Source organism: Setaria italica, chromosome I, assembly GCF_000263155.2.
Source record: "Setaria italica strain Yugu1 chromosome I, Setaria_italica_v2.0, whole genome shotgun sequence".
NCBI classification, from domain to species: Eukaryota; Viridiplantae; Streptophyta; class Magnoliopsida; order Poales; family Poaceae; genus Setaria; species Setaria italica.
In genome coordinates this window covers 7,716,430-7,737,440 of record NC_028450.1, presented here as the reverse complement: position 1 = coordinate 7,737,440, position 21,011 = coordinate 7,716,430, and the positions used below count along the sequence as shown (strand labels likewise).

At 45.7% G+C, this 21,011-nt stretch overlaps 3 protein-coding genes across 3 annotated transcripts; 2 read left to right on the top strand and 1 right to left on the bottom strand.

Moving 5' to 3' along the window:
• The first annotated feature begins 1,665 nt into the window (after nt 1-1,665).
• Nucleotides 1,666-7,160, top strand: LOC101764108 (U-box domain-containing protein 52). The gene is made up of 11 exons (XM_022827958.1): nt 1,666-1,927; nt 2,051-2,172; nt 2,419-2,540; nt 2,683-2,852; nt 2,958-3,000; nt 3,251-3,414; nt 3,505-3,593; nt 3,753-3,836; nt 4,009-4,551; nt 4,785-5,534; nt 5,668-7,160. The coding sequence occupies exons 1-11, from the start codon at nt 1,666-1,668 to the stop codon at nt 5,743-5,745; spliced, it is 2,427 nt and encodes an 808-aa protein (XP_022683693.1). The 3' UTR covers nt 5,746-7,160.
• On the top strand, nt 6,372-7,260 carry LOC101763714 (ribulose bisphosphate carboxylase small chain, chloroplastic). The gene is made up of 3 exons (XM_004954652.2): nt 6,372-6,662; nt 6,775-6,906; nt 6,997-7,260. The coding sequence occupies exons 1-3, from the start codon at nt 6,372-6,374 to the stop codon at nt 7,258-7,260; spliced, it is 687 nt and encodes a 228-aa protein (XP_004954709.2).
• Nucleotides 7,261-7,954: 694 nt separating this feature from the next.
• On the bottom strand, nt 7,955-14,032 carry LOC101768293 (VIN3-like protein 2). Its single transcript, XM_004951819.3, has 4 exons — nt 13,822-14,032; nt 11,020-11,704; nt 9,798-10,105; nt 7,955-9,719 (listed from the first exon to the last, which is right to left on the bottom strand). The coding sequence occupies exons 1-4, from the start codon at nt 13,838-13,840 to the stop codon at nt 8,482-8,484; spliced, it is 2,250 nt and encodes a 749-aa protein (XP_004951876.1). The 5' UTR covers nt 13,841-14,032; the 3' UTR covers nt 7,955-8,481.
• Nucleotides 14,033-21,011: the final 6,979 nt, after the last annotated feature.

The window sequence follows — 21,011 nt, the reverse complement described above, 5'->3', positions numbered from 1 at the left end:
ATAGAAAGATTGTGTACGTTGGTTGCATGTACATGAATAAACTTTTACATCGCCTCATAGGCACCTGTAGTCTGATACTTTGACTTTGCTTGTAAACAAGAAAGAAGGAAGAAAGGTCGAGGCACCTGCTAGCTGCCAGAAAAGGCCTAACCTTTATTCTTTTTCTTTTTTTTAACCTGAACCACCGGTCAGCATCAGTGGACACGATCAAAGGAGATCGAGCAGCAGCAGCAGCCCATGCCCATGCATGAATGCATGCATTATGTTCACTCGTTTTCGGTTGTTTGATTTTACTATTTCTTGCGCGTGTTTGGTGGATTCAAATTAAACTTAGTCCAACTTTGTTGATGTGTTTAAAATGACTTGCTTTGCATGGCTCTGCTTTTTCTTCCTCCATTGCCGGCAGGCCGGGGGAGTTCGGTGAGGGGTTTGATGGAGAAGGCGGGGCATTATTCATATCATCTGTCAGCAACGCACTAACCACTGTAGTTGCCGGGCAGATGTCAATCGGTCCTATGGGATTTTTGATCTTCAGTTCCCCGAGTTGACATGCATCAGATGTTCCCTGTTCTGTGTTGCATCAGAGTTAATGGGGCCTGCAAATTAGCTACAAATAAACAACGCCCTAGAATGAAAAAGTGACGTGTTTATATACATGCGTTGCTAGATGCAGAGGCAGACGTCGATACACTAATCTGGTCATCAGTGGTGACTAGCTTGTTCAGAAATTACATTTCATCGTTTAAAAAGAAGAAGAAAAAAGAAATTGCATTTCAGCTACTCCGCGTGTAAGTAAATATGCAATTGCTCATATACCTGCACATTTATCAACTACCAGCCTTTTTTCCCAAAATCTTGATTAAAAAAATCATCAGAATCTCATATATGTAGTAACAGGAGGAAGGACGAGAGGCCTTGAAATTGTAATCCCTAGGGGGGGAAAAAGAGAAAACTTGCAATTCGTCCCCAGTGCTGCTATTTGAGCCCTGTAGCTGCAAAATAGATGGCCCAATTGGCCCACCCAAGTAAAAAGGAATAGCTAGCTTTGTCAGGTTCGATTGTAATTTTCTTTCTTTAGTGATGAGGTGTGTATTTTCTACAAATGTTGGGGACAATTATCGCTTCTGGTTTTTTATTTTTTCATAATGAACAGCAGGGGGCTCTTATTGCTTTTTTCCTATTATATAATAATACAAATATCTTTCTCGCAAAAAATAAAAATAAAATATCTACAGGAAATTTACAAGAGCCATACGCCAAAAAAGACAAAAGACTCTGTTCATGGGATACTGCTCAGATATCTATATCTTATATGTTTGATATCTGGTTTGACTATGGCTTATGTTTTTCCTTATATCGGATATGAAATGCCTTTATGGTATCTTTTCTCAAAATACAATCCGGCAACCAGTGGTTCTTCGGGCCGGCCTTGGGCTCAGGCTCGCTTTACATTAAGGCCCATTGGCCCAAGCAGCCTCAAGGGCCGAACAGCCCGTGGCATGCAACGGCAGCGGGTTCCCCGCCAAACTCGCGGCGTCCTCCATTTTTTCGCGCCCTCTCTCTTATCCCACCACCACGAACACCAGGCCATTGCTTGGTTGACGCCATGCCCTCCTCGCCCTCCTCCTCCTCCTCCTCCTCCGCCACGACCATCCCCGCCCGGAGATGTCGTACACGTTCAACATGCAGCCCATCGTCGCGGCGGCGAAGAAGAAGGACGCCCGCAAGGACGCCGCCGACGCCGCCGTGAGGGACTGCACCCCGCTCTCGCTGAGGGAGCGCGGCGCGGGGACGGCCGCCGTCGCCGTCGACGGCGACAGGGGCAGCCAGTACGCGCTCAAGTGGGCCGCCGACCACATCCTCTCCCGCGGCCGCCCATTCTTCCTCATCCACGTCCGCCGCAAGCCCACCTCCCTCCACGCCCCCGGTAATTTTACTTTACCCCCAATTTTCTTTGTCGGTTCAGGATGCAATCTTGATCTGTTATATCAGTCAGATGCATCGCTAGATATCTGAATAATCTCTAGTTGCGATATGTGATTATGTGCAGGAGGTAAGCAGTTCGCCATATCGCACGTGCAGGATGACGTTTCGGCATCTTTCCATGCTCAGATGGATCTTCAGGCTAAAGATCTGATGCTTCCATTCCAGTGTTTCTGCAGCAGGAGAGGGGTATGCCGCACAATCTCCTACCTTCCCTTCCAATGAAACACAAACTTTCAGTTATTTTTTGCATATGAATTTAGGAAAAAGAGGAGATCATTCCTTTTTCTAAAAAAAATGAATTTAGGAAAAAGGCAATGAGGAATGTAGATTAGCCGTTGAATATACCGAGTAAATGATGTTCCTGTCAGTGTGATCGTATAACGATTTAGTACGAAATAACCTTTTTTGTCTGACTTACTTTAATATCTACAGTTGGAATGCTGTGAAGTTGTCCTGGATGGAACAGATGTGGCGAAAGCTATTGTCGATTTTGTTGCAAGACACAAGATCAACAAGTTAGTATTGGGGGCAGCATGCAGGAATGCATTTACAAGGTGCAATCCAAATCTTAAACAATTCATTCACGCAAATACACAATTCTTTTTTTTCCCCTGATGAAACTATCCCATGTATCTTCCTTGAAGGAAAATTGTCAAAGTTCAATGGGTTTCATCATTTTCCCTTACTTTTTTTCAGAACAATATGGAAATTGGATGTGCCAACATCTGTCACAAAATCCGCACCGAGTTTCTGTTCAGTGTATGTGATAGCAAAAGGAAAGATTTCTTCTTTTAGGCCTGCCACTTATGCAGATGATAACAGCAAAGAGGATTTAAAATCTGATCTACCTGTCAAACAATTATCAGGTGTGAAAAGTGTGTTTCTCTTACACCCTTATTCCTTGTATGTATAATACTGATCTTGTGTAGATTTTTCCATGGATGCTCATGAAGTGCATATGTGATTCACAGGCGAACCAACAGACAAGTTGCAAAATGGACATAATCCGTCAAAGTGAGTGTAAAATTTTCCCCTGTTCACGGAAATGGCCGTCTTTGTCGGTGTATGCAAGCTACTCATGTTGTCTTCCGATCAATATTTATTCTACCACATCTATCTGCAACAAGTCCATGTAGTGATGTAGGTGCTGTTTAGATCTGTACTCGTGAATTATTCGGACCAGCTGTTCTCTTCAGTTCTTCAACACTTAGTTTTGTACATGCTGGTGGTTTCTTTTTTTTCACAATATGTGAACTCTACTCAGGGCTCTACCAGTACGTGCTGCGATGCCCATATATGGCAGTTCTGATGAATCAACAGAAGACGGGAGCCTCATTTCATCAAATCAACAAGGACATAGCGACTCTTCATCTCTACAAACAGCATCTTCATGCCCAAGTGAATTCTTTAACAACATTGATCAACAAGGTTATCATTTGTCTCCAGAATATCCTCAGCGATATAGAGATTTATTGCTTTCACAGAATATAAACAATGAACAAGCATCCCATGCTCCAGATAGAAAATTCGTGGGATATGATAATTCAAGCCTCAAGGATAGCGCACTAAATCATGGATACAATGTCTACAGTCCACTGTCGCCAACTGTAAGTGAAGAATGCTCTGAATCAAATTGTCACCATTTAATAGTATGCTTTTCAAAATTTCCTCCTGCTATATCATCTTGTCTCAGAAATAGTATTCATTTGCAAAAATGTTAATGTCCCATATACACACAAAGCTTATAAACAGCATATGATCTACAGGAAGATGATGAAGCTGAACTAAGTCTCTTTAAGATTGAACGGAAGCAAAACATTGGTGATATGCCTCCATGGAATAACACAGAGGTATTGTTGGTACCTTATGCTCTGCTTGATGATTGTGATTCACACGTGAGACTGACTGTGGTTCCAAGTTCAAATTTGAACTGAATCTGAACTCTGAAGCACTCTATTAGTACCACATTTACCTATTTGGGACCAGACGTGTGACCAAAAATCATGAGCTTATGTTGAACAGGAACGCAAGGAGATGGCAAGAAACCCAGAAAGTTCACCTTCCAACGTCTCATCTCAGAGAAACAGACCGGATGTAGAACCATGTACTCAATCAGCAATTGGCCCAAGACATAAACCCTTGACCCTTGACACTTCATCTTCTGACAGTCAACACAGAGAAAGAATCACTGAAGAATTTACAGATCATGACTGCCAAGATATCACTCAACCGCTTTTGAAACGCTGGCCACAGATTCACTCACCTAGAGAGGACAGGATACGTGGATCTGCTCCGGGAGAGCCTCACATGCTTCCACTCAACCTTAAAGCCTTACCGAAGCCAATTGAGACGAAAAGGATGCTAGAGTGTCTCCCTACTAGACTCGAGTGCAGAATATACACGCCGGATGATATCGCAAATGCGACTGAACATTTCTCTGACGAGCTGAAGATTGGAGAAGGAGGCTATGGACCAGTCTATAAAGCCACACTTGACAACACTCTTGTGGCAGTCAAGATCCTCTATTCTAATGTAACTCAGGGACTGAAGCAGTTCCGACAGGAGGTATGCTCACACTCACAACTGAGTTTGTCTGACAAAACTGTATCCTGTTTGCTACTAGCATTCCTACTTTCCAAAGTCTAAACTATATGATTTTTCCTAATATTTTTTTGCAGTTTTGATGTTTAATCTTTTCCATTGTTCTTACAAATAGCATTCAGTAATAATGATGTGAAAAGTCTGTTCTTTATGAATTTGGATGAAGTAAATCAGCTCTGCGGTATCATCATCATCAGGTTGAGCTGCTGAACAACATTCGTCACCCGAACATGGTGCACCTGGTCGGCGCGTGCCCCGAGTACGGCTGCCTGGTGTACGAGTACATGCCGAACGGCAGCCTGGAGGACCGCCTCTTCTGCCGGTCTGGCACGCCGCCGCTCCCGTGGCAGCTCCGCTTCAGGATCGCCGTGGAGATCGCCGGCGGCCTGCTGTACCTGCACAAGATGAAGCCCGAGGCGTTCGTGCACCGGGACCTCAAGCCCGGCAACATCCTCCTCGACGCCGGCTTCGTCTCCAAGATCGGCGACGTCGGTCTTGCCCGCATCATCCCCCGGTCCATGGACGGCGCGGCCGCGACGACGCAGTACCGGGAGACGGCGGCGGCGGGCACCTTCTGCTACATCGACCCGGAGTACCAGAAGACGGGGCTGGTCTGCACCAAGTCGGACGTGTACGCGCTGGGCGTCATCTACCTCCAGATGGTCACCGGCAGGGAGCCCATGGGGCTCGCCTACACTGTCTCCGACGCGCTGGAGGGTGGCACGTTCGCCGACGTCCTCGACGGCAACGTGGCCGGCTGGCCGGTGCAGGAGGCCCGGGCTTTCGCCGAGCTGGCGCTCAAGTGCTGCGAGATGCGGCGCAGGGACCGGCCGGACCTGGAGACCGTCGTGATGCCCGAGCTGATCCGGCTGCACCGGCTCGTCTCGCCGTCGGAGTATCCTTCTCCTTCCATGGATCAACTTCATCACCGTTCAGCAAGTGAGAAGGTAGTAGAACTAATTTCTTCTCTCCAGTTGATCTTGAATACAGCAGCTGGAATATCATGAAGTTTGTAACCAATGCAGGATTTGCCATTCAACTAGTTTTTTTTATTATTTTCCTTTTGTACTTTGATCGCAGGAGTTGCGTTTGGATGATGACCTGGTTGACATTCTGAGCAATGGGAGCGTGAAGGGAGGAGCATCATTTGCAATATGACATGACGAGGACCAGAAGCAGGTCTAATTCTACTATGCGCTTGCTTTCACTGGAATCTGCAGCGGTTTCTATGAATCTTTTGTAAATACCACCTTAGCCTGGCAATTTTGGGGACCATATGCTCGGAATTATGCCATGATCAGGACAAAGAGTAACACAAATCATTAGCATGGTTTTTTTTTTAATTTTATATGCATCCACATTGAAGGATATCTATCCAAGATTTAGCAGACAATATCATTGTACAATTTCCCACGGTACAAAAGGAATGTATATTGCATTGAGTGCGCATTTGTGATTTCTTCTGAATGAGACATGTCAAGCTTCTTGTAAACTGTGTTGAGTACGTGAACACTATGTAGATCCAAACAATTGCCAAAAACAATCACAGAGCCAAAGATAAGTGACAAAGCCTAACCCTCCATGTCGTTTTCCAAATGGAGATGCTACCAATTGGCAAACCATGGGTGCTCCAACATTTCCCATTGGCGGCGGCCTGCTGGTCATGAAGCGTACGCAGGCTGAAAGCGAAAGAGAAAACTTCGGCGGCGGCACCGAGGGGAGATCGCCGACGTTGCTCTGGTCCCATCGAGTCGCCGTCTTGGAGCCACTCTTTCCCTCGACCAATGGCCGTGACACCTCTCTTGTTTAAAGCTACCACATCAGCGTCCCCGTTTCCAGCTTCGGTTGCCGCCGCCGCTCTCCCATTACCTCCGGTCTCGTTGCTCAATCAGCCTCCACCGTTGCTCAAGAACATGCTCATCAACACGGCCGAGGCCAGCTATCTCGCCGGCGCCGGCGCCATTTGCCTGCGTCCGGAACCGCCGGCGAGGCTCGCGCAGCGGAGGCTGCCGCCTGCAGGCTCATCTTCCACGGCGAGGGCTGCGTCCAATGGCCTCAGAACGCACTGCATGAAGGTGATGACTGATGACTAAACTTGAACCATCTCCGTCGTGGATTTCGTGAAAGGAATTTCTAGTAGCTGACACTGAACTCACACACGGGATGTCGCCATGGCGATGACGCCAGACCTGGAACCCGTTCACCAACAGGAGGTACGAGGCGCTGTCGTACCTGCCGCCGCTGACGGCGGAGTCCGTCGCCAAGGAGGTGGACTTCATCCTGGCCAAAGGGTGGGTCCCCTGCCTCGAGTTCGACAAGGTAATCTTCACCATATCCATGGCAGATCACCAGATAGTACTAGAATCTGTCAGACCATGTGGCATGCATGTAAATTGTTGTGATGTGCAGGCCGGGGAGATCCACCGGAGCAACAGCCGGATGCCGGGGTACTACGACGGCCGGTACTGGACGCTGTGGAAGCTGCCCATGTTCGGGTGCGCCGGCGCGGCGGAGGTGCGCCGGGAGCTGGACGAGTGCCGGCGAGAGTACCCGGACGCCTACATCCGCCTCATCGCCTTCGACAGCTCGCGACAGTGCCAGTGCATGTCCTTCGTCGTCCACAAACCCGCCCATGCTCCTCCGGCGGCGGCGTCACCGGCGGCTTCAAACTGAATCCGGCATTGCCATGGCTTCAGGCTCCAGACAAGCCGACGACGACGCTGCGATCTATGCGATGAACGCTGTTCTTTCTGTCCTTTTTGGTGCTCAATCCAGTGTCTTCGAGACTTCAACATCGAGATAAAAGATTAGACGATAATAAGACGACAAAATCAGTTGAGTTCATCTGTTCGATGACATGCACTGCCTGAAGTCCTGAACTTCAGAGCAAACAATGATCTCAAGCGTTTGGAGAATTGGAGTAGGATAACAAGAATCTTGTGTGCTTGAGCGATTAACTGGCAGATAGCATGAACAACAAAAATTAACGCATCACAAATTCACAACCACACTTTTTTCCTGGACTGAATCACAGCTGAAAGAGCAGCTTACACGGTAATAGCTACCGCCTACCAGTTACACATCTGCTGATGCCTTTTCTTTTCCCAACCTTTACTAAGCTGATGAAAAACAAGGGTTCCCTTACCAGGCCGGGGCAGCCGGGTTCTTAGCCGATGCCTAGCAACGCAAGAGCCGCCGCCTTCCAACACTGCAATTCCAGATTGCAGTCATGCGAGGCAAGCCACATTGGCTGCTGACAGTACCAGGACATGCTGCAAGGGGTTCAAACAGGTGTAACAACATGAAAGGAAGGAATGGAAGCGCTACGATAGCACATCAGCAATAAACCAACAAATGCAGCAGGAGATAGAGAAGCATGAGTCAAACATAACATTTAGGCAGACGTTCTGCATCTTAAGCATCATTCCTCCCATTCCCACAAGAGTCAGCAACATACTGCGATTTCCCCATGATACAGCGCAATCATTCTACTACTGACAAGACATGGTTAGCTCGGATTCGTCGACACCCATACGAAGCCTGCTTCATCCCAGAGACAGGTGCATTCCTGATCCAGCCTGACAATCATCCTTCTTCGAGCAGCTACACGCCACAAAATTCATGACGCAGCCCATGATGCTCTAAGAATAACATGGGCAGTACAGATGATAGCACTGTAACCTATGGAGGCAAAAGTAAAAAACGGAAAAAGAAAAGAAGTTGCCCGATAAAATAAACCTACTGTCATCGAAGGAACTAGGAAGTTTCAATGAAGATTGTACAAGTCAACTACTTCAATGAAATTCCCAATGAAGAATCAATGCAACGATCTGCTACAAAAGAATGGGACCAAATACGCTCCCTACAAAGCAAATGTTAAGAGCTCCCAGTTCCTTAATGCCACAGATCCATGCAGAAACCTGAAGGCATGGAAGACCGCTTTTTGCTGTATATTGTCTCTGAGAAGCTGTCCACAAGCTGGCCAGAAAGGTGGACAGGGTCCTCAATAAGAGTATCCACGTAGACACTAACAATCTTCCTCTCATGTGGGGTGGCGCGCAAGCTAAACCATGTCAGAAACTTCACCCTGAAGTTTGTCTCAATATAGCCCTCGCACTCCAGCCACCTAACCACCCTTACACAGTATTCATAAGATGCTTCCGAGCAACAATCCTTGTGGCCAATGTCATCCAATTTACCTGATGTTCTTTTATTTGACGAATTGCCAGGTTCCCTCTCAGGCTTTGAATAGCCATTCTGAACAATTTTATCACAAGGTTTGGGTTTGAAGCTCCTTCCACCATTCTCATTGCCATTCTCCATAGCTTTTGGTGCAGTGGGCGGCACAGAGCAAGAGTATCTAGGTGCAATAATCACCAACTCATTTCCATCTGGTGCATTTGATGTGTCCTGTGATCTAGGAATGGTTCTTTGATTGTGCTCTACTGAATTTGAGGACTCTCTGAGCAGCCCTGTTTGAACACAAGGATTGGGTTCCTCATCCAAGGCAGAAGCTGAGAGCCCAGGAGCTTCTTCCAGCTCAGTGACTTCAGTTGCCCTAGCTGCAGCCATCTGTATATTTTGCAAGTTATTCATTTGTTCACTGGGGTGATGAGATGCTTTATCTGAATCAAGGATCTCAGGATTTTCACAATATTCAAAGTCACTTTCAGGGGATTTGTTTAGATCAGCATATACAGCAGTATTATTGTTTGAGTCCACACCCTCTGAGGAAGGATCAGACTGACCATCACTGTTTGTCTTCAGGCTCCCATTATTTTGTTCTAGTCCAGCACCACCTGGCACTGAACCCCTTGGATGTTCCTTCTGACAGCATGTCTTCATTCTAACTTCCCATGACCCCAACTCAATTGAATTCTTGAAAGCAACAACCTTAAAGATATAGCTTGTAGCCGGTGCAAGCTCAGTGACAGGTAACTTTTTCGATGGTGCAAGTATTATGCCACTCGGATTAGACAGGTAGGATTCAGTAACAGCCACTCGGTGCCATAGATTGAAGGAAGTTGCCTCCTGGGCAAGCATAGGACATTGATCCAAATCCAAAAATATTGTGACAGATGTTTGGGTTATAGCTTCAAACTTTATGAAGTTTGGTGGTACCATACTAGGTCCTAAAAATGGAAACATGCATCAATTAGTCAATTCCATTTGTACATGCAATGACAAAGATAGAGAATACGGAAACATACGCTGAATTCTTGAGTTAGCAGGAGCTGCATCAGAGAACATTGACTCCATAGCATCTATTGCTTGAGCACAAAGCTTCTGAACTTCAGGACCAACAGTAAGTCGGCTGACAATTCCACGACCCATGTTTGGAGCTCCAGATAAAGGACCGACCTCGGCCTCCAGTTTCTTCAATGCTGTGTCAACAATCTCGTGTAATACCAAGTACTTTTCAGTGGAGATGAGGATCTTATGACTGAGAAAAATCCGATGACACAATACATCCAACCGCCGAGCATCTTTTGCTATCACCAGTTGTTTCTTCCAGGACCTGAGCAAGGGCATTTAATAGTCATGTGCTACCCGGCATGCTAACAATATAAAAATGGCTCTACTAAATACAATTCACGCATTCCATTCGAAGGAACAAAGCACTGCATGTGTAATATCAATCAGAAATCTTTGAAGGAGCGGTGCCTCTTCCTTTTCCCTCTTGTGAGTGTATTCAAATTAACTGATTAACCTACTTGATATCTTCTAAAATTCGATTCTGCATTTGGCGTTCATCTTTACATGTATATACTACCTTATGACCATTCCAAATGCCTAAAATTTACCAAACCATGAACTCCTTCATTCCATCACTTGAAACTAGAACAGAAAGTTCCCCAAGGAGATGCAACAAGAACAGAAAAATAATAAAGTTGAGGAGCTGTTTTTATAGTTTGTAACCTAATAGTCAAAGCGTAAGGCGGTCTGTCCCAACAAACAAACCTTACTCCAGAGGAAAAATTGATGAATACATCATTCTACAAGGTAGATAGCTCATTCCATAAAACTAAAGCATGACAGCAGCAGGATGCTTCTGATAACAATTTGAAATATCCAATACTTGTTTCTCTACCCGGAAATTATTTGTTTTTTTTTTCACCCAATAAATGATGACAATAAAAGGTCAAATCCCTAAGAATGGAATGAGTATGGAACAAAGAAAGTGTTATCTAACAAGATTTTGATCCTTTCACTTAGTAAGATCTATTAAGTATAGCATCCGGAAAACAAATGACAATGGAAATTATCAAAGCTACATCTCACAACCCTCAAACTCATATTCCTCATTATGTCTATCAATGTGAGATATATTGGAAGCTCAAACAAAGACATGGAAGCAGTAAGACTGGATGCACAGGAACAGAAAGCAAAATTGCGTCAAAAGTGTAAGAAAAAGATGCTACAGAACAGTACCCGAGCAAATCATTCTGTTTCCAACAGCGAGTGCAATAATAACCACCATCGAGTTTCTTGCATTGCCCACTCTGCAGAATGCCTGTTCTTTCATCCTTGAGAGCACATTCAAGATGGCATGAGAAACCACAGGAATCCTTTTGCGAGGGTTGGTCTGAACCGCAGAATAACCAGAGGCTTGGGTCCTTGTTGTCATCATAACTGAAACAAATGCAGCATGAACATCGTCTGCAAAACTTGTCCCTAAGAATAGCCCTGCAAGCTACATTTTGGCAATAGCGCTGATTATTAGTTGGAGCAGTTACATCAGATGCCCCAGAGTTGTTTGCAATAATTGGTAGTCGTGATGGATTGTCACTCTTTCTTGGTCGTTTCGCAGGGGACTGATGGTTAATTGTGTTGGGCTCTGGAATTGACTCTTTCTCTTTCTCTTGCACATGCTCCACTGGTCCAGACGATTTTCCAGTCACCACCCTGAAGAGATAATCTAGCATCCGCTGCTTGGATAAACCAGTGTATTTCCTCTCCCTTCCAAGATCAGAACAAAGAATTTCTACTATTTCCCGCCGGCTCCATGCCTGGAGCTTGTCAGGGGCACTTTCTGGGCTCCTTGATAACTCACGAACGAGCTCTCGCTTTTCATCCACACTCATCAGTCGACATTTAGCAGGATCAATTATTGCACCTGAGGAAGATAATAGCGTATTAATATCCATGATATATACATTAAATAGAATTCAAGTTTTGTAGCATTACACTCTAGGTGCATCATTAATATGCTAACAAGTATAGCCAAGAAGTATGTATCAAAGAAACTTTCTCAACATTCATATTCAAAATAACAAATCAACAAAGTTTGGGCCCAGCACATGGAAGATTAAATTTTAATAGATCCCATAAAGCAGTAGTCAAGGAAAAGAGATACTGGCTGCAAAATTTTAGGGAGTCATTCCGATATGATCCTAGAAACTGAAAGACAAACAAGAGGTAGTGTTGGAACAGAATTATGGTGGCGTTTGGCACAAAAATCGTAACGCAAACGTAAATGATATGAGGTCACAGCGTAAGCAGTTGCCGAGGATTGATTACTCATTTTGTTTGGCTCAAGCTCAACAGCAAGTCAGCAGCAGCGAGCACTGGGGAGGAAGCAGGGGTGCTCGCCAGACTACGCGACGGGATTCGATTACGCCCATGCGTGAGGGGTATCGGTTAATGCCACATTTTATATTAGCCTGGGATCTGATTACAAGGGACTTGATTACGGCCAACCGAAACAAACAAATTTAATGGAATTAACTAGCGCTGTGATTGGATACCGTCCGCAAATTGCCGAACCAAACAGCTCCTATGTGTTATCAAGCTTCTTCTGTTTGCCAATTCACATCAACACATGTTATGTACAGCATGCAGGAGTATCTCTGTTTAAGGCTTAAAATTTTGTTATAAGATAACCAATATCTTATAGCTAAAACTACACTAGATAAAATCAAGAAGTCAATTTATCCTGCATGTCAGCACAGACATCCCCATCTCCTTTTTCTGAGTCAGCAATGTCAAATGGTCAACTTGAGTCCCTTACTAACACATTTCCAGCTTGCCTCCCTCACTTAATCATCTTTTGTCAAAGAGAGGGCCCGGAAAATTGAAGCCATCGACAAAACAGGAAAGCATGCAAATACATTCTATAAATAGAAGACTATCCGAGCACTCGGTACAAAACATACTATACCAACTCTAGTTATATAATTTCCAAACACGTAGGCCCTTGTAACTGATCATTTGCGATACACTATTCTATAAAACTCTGATCCTTGCGCCACACGTAACGCACATTTATATACCTATGGATGCATTCCATATATTAGCTATTAGAACCTTCTACTTGTGCAGCCTCTACCTATAGACAGCATCGATGGAAGGCGAGACAGATTAGTAACGCCCTTCAAACTCAAAACTTTGGGTTTGCCAACCTCCACCTGTACACAGCATCAACGGAAACTAACATACAGCAGTTCTTCTAACAAACTTACCGCCAGACTCCATCAACACAAAGCAACTACGTGCACGAGGCAAACAAAGCCATGCATGTGAAGGCGGGAAGAAGAAAAAAAAGCATAACCGCAAAGGTCAATGCTGATCCGAATCATCCAAATCCAGGGCTCCAATAGGAGCCCCCAGCAGCAGAACCACCGTCCCAAGCCTTTCTCCTCTCCCAAAAGAGATACTACTACTGGTACCAACAACGAGGCACCAGCCATGGACACGTACATCCCCGGAAAACGACGTAAAGGCACCGAACCCCCGCCGCCCGCACCTCCCAGGAGCGGGACGGGCGCAATGCGAGTAGCCATCAAAGCATGCAAGCGAATCTGACGTCGCCGGCGGCGGCAGCCCCACGCGGCCGCGGCGCCTATCCGCCCAGCCGAACCACGCGTCGGCGACCGAACAAACCCGACCGGCAACCGAACAGCGGCGCGCCACGCGCACCGACCGACTAACCCCCTCGAGCGCTAAATCTCCGGATTCGCGGCGACGAGCGAACGCCCGCCACGGCACGGCGAAAACAACATGCCGCCGCCGCGCGCAAGCGCGCAACCCCAACCCCCACGGAATCTCGACGCGGACGAGACGAGACGAGAATCCCACTCGGCGGCGCGCAATCGCCGCAGGCCGCGTGGGGGGAACCCGCCAATCGCGCGGATCGGCGCCGGGAACCCCCACCAGGCCGCGGAGCCAGCGGGAAAGCGACGGGGGGGAAAGCGTGGAGGGAGAGGGAAGGGAAGAGGGGAGTGGAGCGCTGACCTCCGCGCGGGGGATCCATGGCGAATTGGGCGGGCGCCGGAGACGGCGAGGGAGGCGGAGGGGGGAGATCTCTCTCTCTCTCCTCCCCTCTCGCTCACTCACGTGGACTCCTCTCTCCTGCCCCGGCTGCCCCTCCTCCCCCTCTCCTCTCCCCCCCTCTCTCTCTCTATGGCTGGCTGCTGGCTGCCTGCGTCTGTCTGCTGGGCGTTGGGTTCTCTTTCTCTACTCGCACGCGAGGTTAACTCCCAGCCTTGGGACTCGGCACGCGGATCAACGCGCCGCTTTTGCGATGGACACCCCCGGGTTCCCGCGTATTCCGGAGATAATCCCTCTGCCTCCTCTCCGGTTTTGCTGAACGTTTTCGAAGTGATGGCGGTCAAATAAGATTAGGCAGAGCGGCAGTTCTTAACCACGCACTAGTCTAGAGGTTATTGGGAGACTTTTACACCGGCGATAGCTACCCTCCCTAACATAGTGATGTCTCTGTGCCGTACCCGTGATGCGAAAAAAAGGTGTTAAGGTTTGGTGTACGAAGGTGATATATCAGTACTACAGTGAGAGCATGGTAGCGAAAGCAAAATCACGTAGTATGGTTGCAAGGGTTTTACAGGGAAGACAATGGGTGTGGTTGTAAACTTAATTCATCGTATGTGACACGTAAAATTGTTGCACGAGCGATGCAATAAGAAGCCTCCTGAATGAGTTGTTATAAGCTGGTGATAATATGATAGCTCATGGTACGAGAGTGTGACCTTTTTTATACGAATCGCAATACATCTAGATGCAAACTTAATCGGTCACACGTGAAGCCTCTTGAATAAGTTGTTTATAAGTAGGTGATAATATGATAGCTCATGGTACGAGCGTGACCTTTTTTCTATACGAATTGCAATACATATAGCTGCAAACTTAATCAGTCACACGTGAAGTAATGTCGTTTAGACGTAAGCAGTGAGTGAGCGCCAAATAAATAATATGATAGTAAAAATATTACCATAAAGTCAAAGGAAAATAAGGAAGTTTTTTATTATGATTGCAAACGGTAAGTAATTAATACGGTTGCTATTATCATGCAAATATAAAGACGGTTTTAGTTGCTATGTCATACTTGATTTTGAGCGATGGTCATGTCATGGTTGTAGAAAAACAAAGAGGAGAAAAGAATGTTACATTTGAAACTATCAATTTGGTAAAAAAAAACAGAGAGAGAAGATAGTATGGTACCATAGTTGTCCTAGATGTAGGCATATTTTGCTTAAAAAAACACTAGGTGCTACTTAAACAAACAAACCCCTCGTTACCGTAGAAAAGAAGCACACCAACGATGTAGAAAAAAGCAAGCCAAACATTAAGCATCTGCATATAAGTTATACCTACGAGTAGAGGAAAAATGACTTCGTTGCTTATAAATAAAACATTTGCACCACCTTCTATTTCGTCACTTTAGAAAAAAAATCCATTTCATTATAATATCTATAAAAAACTACGAAGTAAATTCACCTTCAGGTGCACTTCAATTCTTCAACTCCTATCGTGCCTCGATAACGACAAGGTGGCACCTCGCTAACGCTCAGCTAAGTTGTCGAACCCTCGTGCATACGTTACAGACGTTACGCTCTTGTCGTAGAGAAGACAAGACACGGTTTTAATGGTGGCGGTACATTAAGTTGAAAACCGAAACCAATAACACACATACGTGCTCTATAATTATACCGTTACCTACCGGAAAGTAATTAATGTAAATGCCATTGTCACGTAAAAATAATTAAAGGGAGTCTCAGGGGTGTTTGGATACCACCCGTTAAAGTTTAGCACATGTTACATCAGATGTTTGATACTAACTAGGAGTATTAAATATAGGCTAATTACAAAACTAATTGCACAGATGGAGTCTAATTCGTGAGACAAATCTATTAAGCCTAATTAGTTCATGATTTGACAATGTGGTGCTACAGTAACCATTTGCTAATGATGGATTAATTAGGCTTAATAGATTCGTCTTGCGAATTAGCCAGAGGTTCTGCAATTAGTTTTATAATTAGCTCATGTTTAGTCCTCATAATTAGCATTCGAATATTCGATGTGACACTGCTAAAGTTTAGCACCTAGTATTCAAACACCCCCTCGGTTTCATTTTAAGCTTGAATTTGTCGTAGTCTATGGTATATCTGAGTGGTGATCGTGACATGGCTGGAAAGAGACAAAAGAGAGAATTTAGTGTAGTAATAGAAGTGTGGCTAACGGGAAAAAAGAAGACATCATGATAGTATTGTTGTTCTTGCACCAAATACATGTGTTGGTATTAGATGTAAATATATAAAAAAAATACATACTATTTAAGAAAATAAATCAATTGTTACCGTAGAGAACAAGTGCACCACCACTAATAAAAAAAGAACTATAAATTCACATTTTGATATGCTTCAACCGCTACAGCTCGAATCGCTCCAAGACAAGAACGACCCTTCGCTAACGCTCAGCTAAGGTGTCGAACCCTCGCGCGCACGTTACAAAAAACGTTACGCCCTTGCTGTGGAGAAGACACGACACGGTTTTTAATACCAGCGGTACATGAAATTGAAAACCGAAACCGATAATGCACATATACGTGCGTGCTCTATAATTGTACCGCTACCAACTGTCATTGCCCACACCATATGATGTTTGCAGCACAGTACAGTACAGTACAGAGCTACAGGACTGCATCAGCTATTCGCCTACTCAGCTGCTGGTAATAACAGACACGCCGAGGAGCGGGCCCCACCCCGCCCGCGGAACAGAACGAGACGGCTGGGCGTGCGCAGGCTTTAATCGTGGGTGCCAACCACCTGCCAGACCATGCCATGCCAGCCCAGGAGCTCGGCTCGATCAGGGGGCCCTGAAGCGCAAATACGCGGGAGTAGGAGGGTGCTTCTGCAAAAGGGCCAGCTAATCATAATCGCGGGGTCGTCAGGTCAAGCAAGCAACAAACGAGCCCGCAACGTACGTAGTACGCGAATAAAATAAGTTCGGAGGGCGAGTACAGTAAAGTACACGGTACAATGCTCCTCCCGCGACCGTGCTGTGGGGGGGGGTAAAATGATATTTTATCGGGGGGTAAGCGGAGTATATTATTATTATTTTCAAATAATTAATTAATTAATTAATGGCATTATAGAGGGGTGGTGGCCATGGTGGGGTGACGAGAGAGATGGGGTTATTTAATGGAGGGAGGGAGATGGCGCTTGAAGATTCGCGCCAACGACTCCTCTGGGCTCTGGCACTGGCAGTGCCCATCGCCTCGCGAACGCCACTGGTGGGTGGTGGCCTCGTCTCCCGAGCTGCGCTGTCGAGCGCCACCGCGACGTGGTGGGGGCGGGACGCTGCTTGCGTGGACCGGAGCGTGTTCACTCGTGTGTTGTGTTCCCGTGTGGCCCGTTTCCCGATGCAGGATACTACTGCACGTGCAGGGCATTTAGTGCTGCAAAAATGGTTGGGAAATCGTTTTCTTCGCTCAGAAACGAATAAACGAGAGTTGAAAAGCAGCGCATAAAAATTATTCCATCCATTTCAAATTGTATGTTATTTTTTTTTTTAATATATAGATTTTTCTACTCATCAAATAATCTAAACATAACCGATATTATTATATGCAGGTACATGGTAAAAGATATGTATAAAAAAATTAAAACGATCTACAATTTAGGATGGAGGACGGAGGGATCAAAACAAATACTTCTAAATGGTGAGTGGACAGGTTTAGCATTTATTTTTATTTTTTTGCTTAGTGCTAGTACTTACGCTGCACGGCCTTTATGCAAGTGAGAAAGAGAGGAAGATCGAGACAATAAGGTATAGAACCCACGTTTCCAAATAGCAATCAACTTTTACTCTTCTAGCATTTAGCTTTTGACAATCTAGCTTTATGAAAATTCACAAACTCCAGGTAAAAACAAAAGGCCTTACAAGTATATGGAAGAGAGTCAAAGAAAAAAAGACTATAGAAGTATAAAGTAGGAAAAGGTGAGATGTCACTGCACTTTGCTAGCACTAGTGCATAAAAAATTCACTTGCAATCATACACTACTGCTACTCCCCTGTCATTGCGACAAAGAGAAAAGAAAAGAGAGAATAGAGAAAGAAAATCTACGACGCTACCACACGTCCAGTCACGATACAGATACAGTATGGCCTCCGCCGGCCGGCCGGTATAGACTACATAATAGTCTGTGTGTGTGCGTGAGCGTGACAGGGAGAGGTGGGTGCGGCTGTTGATGACCAAGGTAGCTGCCGCTGCTGCTGATGCATGGCAATGGCAGTGGCAAATTGGCGATGGCGTGGCGCCGGGCCCCGCCCATCCTCCCTTTTCCCTCTCCGAACGGGCGCGTCATTTTCTGCCGGGATATGGATGCCATGCCAACGCCCCAAACGAAACGGGAGTGTGAGTGTGAGCGAGGTGAGTGGAAAAGCCAAAGCCAAAAGCTTCCCCGGCCGATCTCCCGGCCGCCCCGGTTGCTTTTGGAAAGGGAGGTGGATCTCGCTATCTCCTCTCTGATCTCTCCCGTCCCATCTCCGTCATCGGTGCTCGTAGGCTAAGAGGAGAAGTGGATGAACTAGGGTATGTTTGGTAGAGCTCATTCTAATTCTCTATAGGAACTGATTCTCTGAGAGAAGTGATTCTGTGGCTGAGAGTGATTCTCTTAGATTTTTTAGCCTAAACACTTAAAATCAGGATGGAGAATCACTTCACAGAATCAGAAGAAGTTATTTTTTTCAGCTCCCAGCCTCTTAGTTTATTTCACAGAATCACTTCACAGAATCAGCAGAGAATCATTTCTCTTTGAAAAATTGTTTGGCAAAGCTCCTACTGAATTCAGCAGAGAATCAGCTTTGGGAGCTCTGCCAAATGCACCCTTAGGCAAACTTAAAATCCTTAACCTATGGCTTCCACTATTTGTTTCAAAATATAAACTATATCATGTTATCTAGACGTGCAATCTATAATTGATTTAGTGATTCTTCCCACCTAAAATAAATTTTGCAACCTAGAGCCCATCCTAACAAGATACTACTATAGAAAGTAAAACCCAAGTAGCAGGTATAAAATGCGAAAACGTAAAGGAGTGGGTTAGGAAGAATGCAAACTCAGCACGACGATTTATCCTGTGGTATCGGTAGGCAAATGTCACCCCTAATCCACGTTGGAGCTCCACCAAGAATATGCTCCCAGTCACCAAGTCTCTCCCGGTCAAGGTATTGGACTCGCCACAAAGGCTTATGCTAAGCCGGATGAGAAGTTTGCCACTAAGGCAAGGCTCACCACTCCCTTTCTTCCGATCACCTTGATGCCATATCCACTACAGAGCTTCTCCACGAAGGAGGGGGTCTCCTCATCCCCACTCACGATCGTCGACGCCACTCCATACCAAGTTGGAGGGTCGAAGACTTGCCGATGAGCCACCAAGGCTCCAAAGCGTCGATACACCTTTACACTTGTGATTCACTTCTTGAACCGATCACAAGGCAGGCACAGCTTGCATTCTCTCCTCTCTAGACCTATCCTAGCATTAATCACTTATGCATTTTTGGTGGCTAGGATATGTTCTTGATGTGCCTTGCACTCCAATGGACTCCTACATACTCTAGCAACTTCAACTGGACGAGCGGAGGGGGTATAAATAGCCTAAGGCATCTAAGAGCTATTGCTCCAATGACTAGTTAAAGTGTACCATTGGATGTTCTGATGGTATGTATTTTTTAGCATCGGAATAAGTGGTGCTACCGTATGCCCCTCCGTATTTTGGCCATAACTTCCAACTCCGAACTCCGATTTTGATGAACTTGTACTTGTTGGAAAGCTTATGAAATTCTACACAGGATTCTCAGAAAATCCAGATCATTCAATCACTTTTTGAGCACCAGATAAATGCTAAAACTTAGACGGTACCGTCAGATCTTCCGATCACCACGTCGCTACTCTTCGTATTTTGGTCATAACCTTTTACTCCGAACTTCGTTTTTATGATCTTATACTTCTTGGAAAGATTATGAAATTCTACACAAGATTATCAAAAAATCCAGACCTTTTGATCAACTTTAGCATCTGATGAATGACCTAAAAGTCTGACACAAAGAAATTTTCAAGCGTCGGACCTTCCAGTGGCCCCCTCACCCATTTGTCAACCTCTCGGAAGATTTTGACAAAGTAAATATGCAAACTTCGATGGTAGAATCGGATGATCCGGTGCATACCCTTGTATGTTCATCAAATTATCCATTTAGTGTATTTTTGTAAGTACCAGATATTTCTCTGCTTAGTCCGATGGTACCATCGAAACTTCCTGTGCTCATTTTTCAGCACATCTAATTTTGGGCATAACTTTCTACTCCAGAGTCCGATTTTGATGATCTTGGACTCTATGGAAAGCTTGGGAAGTATTATACATGATTCTGTAAAAATAAAAGCCATTTGATAAACCCAAAAATAATTAATCATGGGACAAGTTCAATTTATTCCTCTCTTTGTCCTGGCTTTGGTATCTTTCTTTGTGATGCATCCATGGAACATATGAAACCCTACAAGTGCTCATTCTTGATACACATGTCAGTCCCAATGATAATATTATGGTTCAATCATTAAAATCACAATCATAGCTTAGAGCGCCATTTTTTCTTACGGGGTGTTCTAAAATTTTAGCTCCTAAAAAGTGATTAAAAAGGGACTAAAGAGCCAAACACTCCTCCTAAAAGGTGACTAAAAAGTTTTAGGAGACTCAAAACTTCTAGTCCCACCACCTCATCCTAAAGCCGACTAAAACCCATCCTAGACTACCACTACCCCCGCACCCACGTCCCGACCGCCTCCCCCGCGCCAGACTTGTCCACCCTCAACCCTACCGTCCCCATCCCCGCCGCCGCTAGATCCACCAACCTCGCCGGCGTCCGAGGCTAAGAAACACCGTCTGCGCCCTCCCCCTCCGGTCCACCACCCCTAGTCCAACCTCCCCTGGTTGCAGACCCTGCATTCTTCCTCGCCGTTCCATGCGCTCCCCCAACCCGACCGCCGCTCGATCCGCCATCAATGCCGGCTTCCGCGGCCAAGAACCGCCGGCCGGATGCTTCCCCGCCGGATCCCCGCTGCCACCAACCGCTAGGACCTCCTCGTCCTCGTTCTCTTGCTAGTCGTGGCGTCCATCGTTGTCCAGTCTGCG